At 28.8% G+C, this 6,000-nt stretch overlaps 1 protein-coding gene across 1 annotated transcript; it reads left to right on the top strand.

Annotated features, from left to right (window-relative positions):
• Positions 1–225: 225 nt before the first annotated feature.
• On the top strand, positions 226–3,960 carry LOC117914322 (heparanase-like protein 2). Its single transcript, XM_034829614.1, has 9 exons — positions 226–435; positions 1,213–1,249; positions 1,697–1,880; positions 1,983–2,149; positions 2,380–2,613; positions 2,959–3,148; positions 3,232–3,357; positions 3,444–3,543; positions 3,640–3,960. Exons 1-9 carry the CDS (start codon positions 226–228, stop codon positions 3,958–3,960), a joined length of 1,569 nt encoding a protein of 522 aa, XP_034685505.1.
• Positions 3,961–6,000: the final 2,040 nt, after the last annotated feature.

Below are 6,000 nucleotides of genomic sequence, written 5' to 3' on the forward strand. Positions count from 1 at the left end.
TCAAACTTTTTTTAGAAATAATCTTTCTGACAAATGTTGAAAATGGAAGTAAAATTAACATACACTTCCAATTGTAATCCATTAGTTATACCATGTTTTTTTTTTACATAATTTGAAAGATTGGAAACAAACTTACTTCGTTGAACATCTCTCTATATATATATGATTTCAGTGATAACTAAATTATTATTGTAAAAATATTTTTGAGAAGAGAAGAAGATGCCGATGGGGTTGAAGGGAACAATGGTGGGTGTTCTTCTATTTTGTGCCTGGTTTTTTGAGGGATTTGCAGAAGATGTGAAAGTAACGGTTGGAGGAGTGACTTCAATAGCTGAAACAGATGATAATTTCATCTGTGCCACCATTGACTGGTGGCCTGCTGATAAGTGTGATTACAATCAATGTCCATGGGGATTAGCTGGCATCTTCAATCTGGTACTTTTATCTTTGTTACTTTTATCTTTGGTTTTTCATACATATGAAAACTGTTTTTCAAAATGATTTAGAACTGTATATTAATTTAAATATCAATAGAGAAAATTGTTTGCCCTGCTTGGAATTTTAAATAAAATTTCGTTTCTAAAAACCAATGTTTTTTTAGTATGTCTTAAAAATAACTTTCGGGTTTTTTTTTTAATTATTTTATATATTTATATTATTATTTTTTAAAACAACTTTTGGACAACAAAATTATATAATTATTTTTTAAAACAATTTTTGGACAACAAAGACAATGCTTTCTAAAAGCATCTTATTTTTTATTTTATGATTGTCAAAGATATTTTTCCTTTTTTTTTTTTATATTTTGAAAAACAGAAAATTGATTTTCAAAATAGTTATCAAGACCAAAGTGTTTTTTTATTTTTTTTTTTAAACTTTTGGACAATAAATACAATGTTTTCTAAAAACATCTTATTTTTTATTTTGTGATTGTCAAATATATTTTTTCTATTTTTTTATTTTGAAAATCAGAAATTTGATTTTCAAAACCGTTATCAACTAAGACCAAAGTGTTTTTTATTTGTTTTTCTTAAATTATTTTAAAAATAAGATTAAGAGAGGGAGAGAGTGTTTTGGTTGCCAAGCAAGCACGAATGTTCTTTGGGTTTTGTTCACTTTATCCATGTGATGCTTTTTTTTTTTCTTTTCCTTTTTCATAATAACTTTGAAAATTAATATGAGATTGATTTTTTTTTTCTTTGATTATTTCAGGATTTGCAGAACATCATTCTTGTGAATGCTATCAAAGGTAAATTTAAAATGATTTTAAGTTGTATGTTTCACTTTCTTTTTTTTTTTTCATTTTCTTTCCTTCATATTTTTTTCATGAATTTTTCGAAAACCAAACATAACCTATAAATTTTTTTTCGTAATATTTATAAGAAAAATGCTATAGTTATATCAATTATGAACAATTAAATATTTATGATGAGATTGAGATTTAGATTGTTAAACAAGTGTATACAAATAAGATTAAAATATAACTATACAAATAAATAAAATTATGACACAAACAATGGGATTTAAAAATGTATACATGTCATATGATTGGTGGTGGTGTTTTTTTCCGTATCTTCCGAAAAAAAGTATACTTTGTTATTGGAGATAAACCTTCAACGTTTTATTGAATTTGTGAAATGATCCACTCATAATTTTCTTATAAATCTTGTGCTCAACTTGGATTGAATTTCCACAGCATTTGATAATCTGAGAATCAGAATGGGAGGCTCACTACAAGATCAGATACTCTACCAAATTGGATATGCCATTCATGACTGCCCACAAATAAAAAAGGTTGAGGGTGGTCTGTTTGGATTCTCAGAAGGTTGCCTCACCATGCAGAAATGGGATGAAGTCAATAAACTCATCAACCAAACTGGGTACATACATATGTCTACGTACAAATATAAATCTAAATCATATGATCACTACTTTTTCCTCATGACTAGTAGAAAATTTGACGAACTCGTAAAAAATTGCAGAGCTTTGTTTACTTTTGGATTGAATGCCCTGATCGGGAAGAACAAGCCGGAGCCGCCTCCCAAAGGTGACAATATCACTTGGACTGGTGATTGGGACTCGCAAAATGCCCGCGACCTGATCGAGTACACTCTGTCAAAAGGGTACAAGATCGATTCATACGAACTAGGTAATCTATATTATACTTTTACATCAATCCTATATTTTGATTCGGAATACGTTTGATATTATTTCCATTTTTAAAAGTACTTTTCAAATTTTATTAAAGGTCTGATTCTATTTTTATTTAAAAAAAAAAAACGTTTTTTATACTCAAAATACTTTCTAAAAACACTGTAAAACAGATGAGAATGGTACAAAGATATGTGTTTTGATCATGTTATTGACCGGCTGTTTCAGGAAACGAGCTGTGTGGATCTGGGGTTTCCGCAAGGCTTGATGCTAAGCAGTATGCAAAGGACCTGGTGAAACTAAGACAAACGGTGAAAGACGTTTACCAGAAGGCAAGGCCAATGCCCAAGATCATGGGGCCGGCTGGCTTTTATGATAAGGAGTGGTTCGACGCCTTCCTGGAGGCTGCAGGGCCACATGCTGTCGATGGATTGACTCACCATACTTACAACCTTGGCCCAGGTTTGCATTCATTCCTATCCTACTACGGTACTACCCTTATGAAGCGGGTTTGGAGACTGTTATTGAAAATAATATTTTATTGTCAAATTACAATTATTTATCAATACAAAATATTGATTTTTGAGAATTTGTTGGAAAATTGGATTAGCCTGTTTTATGAAAATAAAAATAAAAATAAATTTTGGATGTTTTAACTTTAAGTTATCTTTTGTTGATTATTTTGAGTAACAATTGAAATTATAGAGAATTGTTTATGAACTTTTATACAACAATTACCAATCAGGACCTTAGAAACTCTATTTAGAGAACTGCTTTAGACAATATAAATTTTTTGGGTGTATGCAGGGGTTGATCCCACCCTCATCAACAAGGTTCAGGACCCGTACTTCCTCTCCCAAATAGCTCAGACGTATAAGGATATCTCGGACAGCATCAGGCTGTTTGGGCCATGGGCATCTGCATGGATTGGAGAAGCTGGTGGGGCTTACAACAGTGGTGGCAAAGATGTCTCCCACACCTTTGCCGATGGCTTCTGGTAAGAATTTTAATTTATCAATACATGTTTCTGAATGTGTCTGTGCATTGAGAATTAGTTTCTAACTATTTGAGCTGAGGCAGGTACTTGGATCAACTGGGCATGTCAGCAACCTTCAACCACAAGGTCTTCTGCAGACAATCTTTAATTGGAGGAAATTATGGCCTCCTTGATACTACAAGTTTCATCCCTAATCCTGATTATTACGGGTCAGTTTCATTCTCCAACGACATAAACTTTGATAGAAACATAAGTTTTTCTGATCAATTCCCCATTTCTCTTTTTCTTTTTTCAGTGCTCTTTTGTGGCATCGTCTAATGGGCAAGAGAGTTCTTGCCACCTCTCAAAATGACTCTCCTTACTTACGCGTATATTCCCATTGTGCGAAGCAAAAGGTGAGCTAAGCTAACTACTTTTAGCACTTAGACAACTTAAGTCATTTGAAATACAACCTTGATCATTAATTAAACTTTTTTTTTCTTTTTTTGCAGCCGGGCATTAGCATGCTTATAATCAACATGTCAAACTCGACTTGGTTCCAAATCCAAGTCCAGAATGACATGAATCTGCACCCAACTGCTTCTGAAAGTAATGGAGGACAAGAAAGAGAGGAGTACCATTTGACTCCTCAGAATGGGGATATCCAAAGTGATAAGTTGTTACTCAATGGAAATCTATTATCACTTACAGAAGCATCAGACATCCCAGAAATGAAGCCCAGGCTTGTTGATCCTTCTAGTGCCATTGTAGTTGCCCCTGACTCGTTTGTCTTTGCAACTCTCAGGGACTTCAAGGCTCCCACATGCATGTAATTAGCATATTTTTCTTATTATTTTAAGATTTTATCTATTGTTTTCTTTCTCTATAATCATCTTCAAATTGCCATACTACATATTTCTCCGTACCCCTTTTTAGGAGGCATAGAAATTTTCATTGAACTCAATTTAGAAGTTTGTAATTTTCTAAAGCGAATTTATTTTGAAAATAAAGTAATTTTTTAAAACAAATTTGATAAACAATTGAAAACATGAAAAATAGATCAATAAAATTTCATTGTGCAAAAAAATGCAATACCTTAATGGAGAATAAATCAAGAAAACCATTTTTCAAAATTGAGTTTTTAAACAAAATTTTGTTCCCAAAATGGTAATAAATTTTTTTTATTTAAAAAAAAGTATTTTCAAAAGCAAATTTTTTGCTACAATTTTTGGAAACATTGTCACACATAGTGTAGTGACCCGGTATTTTAGGTCATGTTAGAATTTCAAGTTGAAAAAGTCTTCTATTGAATGGTGGTTGAAAAGTTAAAAAAAAAAAAAATTAATTGGAGAACAAGTATAAATTTTGGATTGACGGAATTCGAAATATTTTGTTGGTCAATTAAATGAGTTGAATTTTTTATGTCACATTAGCTTTATATTGGAATGTTAGTTAGAGGGAGCTCTAGTGTGATTTATGTTTAGAAAAAAATTTTTTGAAGTATTTTGATTGACTATTACATGGATTAGGAAGAACCTTAGGGTCAAACCTTTAACTTGAGGTCATGAACCAAATTCTACATCACTCGAAATTTGGGTTGTGACACATAACCCTTAACTTTTTTTTTTTATTTTTTTTTTATCCAAATTGATTCTTAACATTTCTAAATTATTTCTTCTAAGACAACTTTATTCTACTCTTCACAGCCACATTAAATTTGCAAATAATTTTTGAATGATCATATTTTGAAAGATATATTTAAAAATTGTTATATATTTTCAAAATCAAGCATTTAACATCTAGTAAAAATCAATTTCCATCTCTACTTATAAGCTATTTTTAGTAGACAAGATAAAATATAATAGAATTGTATATCTTAATATATCATATTTCATTAAAGTAGATAAAAAATATATATATTATGATATAATTTCCATTAGAATATAATATTCATCGATATTATATCCCATAAACATACTATGATATAATTTCCATTAGGATATAATATTCTTCGATATTATATCCCATAAACATGATATCTAAAATAAAATTTATATTGTATACTAATATTTTCTTTTTTAAAAAAATATAAAAATTTTAACAATATTTATTATTAGAATATTTAAATTTTATAAATATATTTTTATATTATGTTATTTAATATATAAAAATAATTCATATATTAATTTTATTTTATAAATATTTTTTAGTTTTTCATTATTTCCAAAATTTTAATTTTATAATAAAAAAAATTATTTTGTAAAATAAAAAATATAAAAAAATGAAAATTAATAAAAATAATAATAATAATACATAATATATGTATATCCTACATATATCAAACATAACTTTAATGTCAATTAAGCATCAAACTTATATTTGAATTACGAATTATGTTTGGAGTCCAGAAAAAATTGAAATTAGTTTTTACTAGGTTCATAAATTTCATTACTTATCAAATTATTTAAGTTTTCCATATTGAAATTCATCTTATCTTGTATTTGGTGTATCTATTTGAATTTCACTCCAATTAAGATATTTTCTCTTCCATCAATTGATCATTATCCAGTAAGTAATAAGCAAACAAAATAGTCTTCTCTATTCAAACTTTCTTTTAGAAATAATCTTTTTGAAAAAAAATTGAAAATGGAAGTAAAATTAACATACACTTCCAATTGTAATCAATTAGTTATACCATGTCTTTTTTTTACTTAATTTAACAGAAAGAGAAAGAATGAAAAGAAACTTACTTCATTGAACATCTTTATATATATGATTTCAATGATAATTAAATTATTATTGTAAAAATATTTTTGAAAAGAGAAGAGGATGCAGATGGGGTTGAAGGGTATTTTTTGCCTGGTTTTTTGGGG

This window comes from Vitis riparia, chromosome 1 (genome assembly GCF_004353265.1).
Source record: "Vitis riparia cultivar Riparia Gloire de Montpellier isolate 1030 chromosome 1, EGFV_Vit.rip_1.0, whole genome shotgun sequence".
Classification (NCBI taxonomy): Eukaryota; Viridiplantae; Streptophyta; class Magnoliopsida; order Vitales; family Vitaceae; genus Vitis; species Vitis riparia.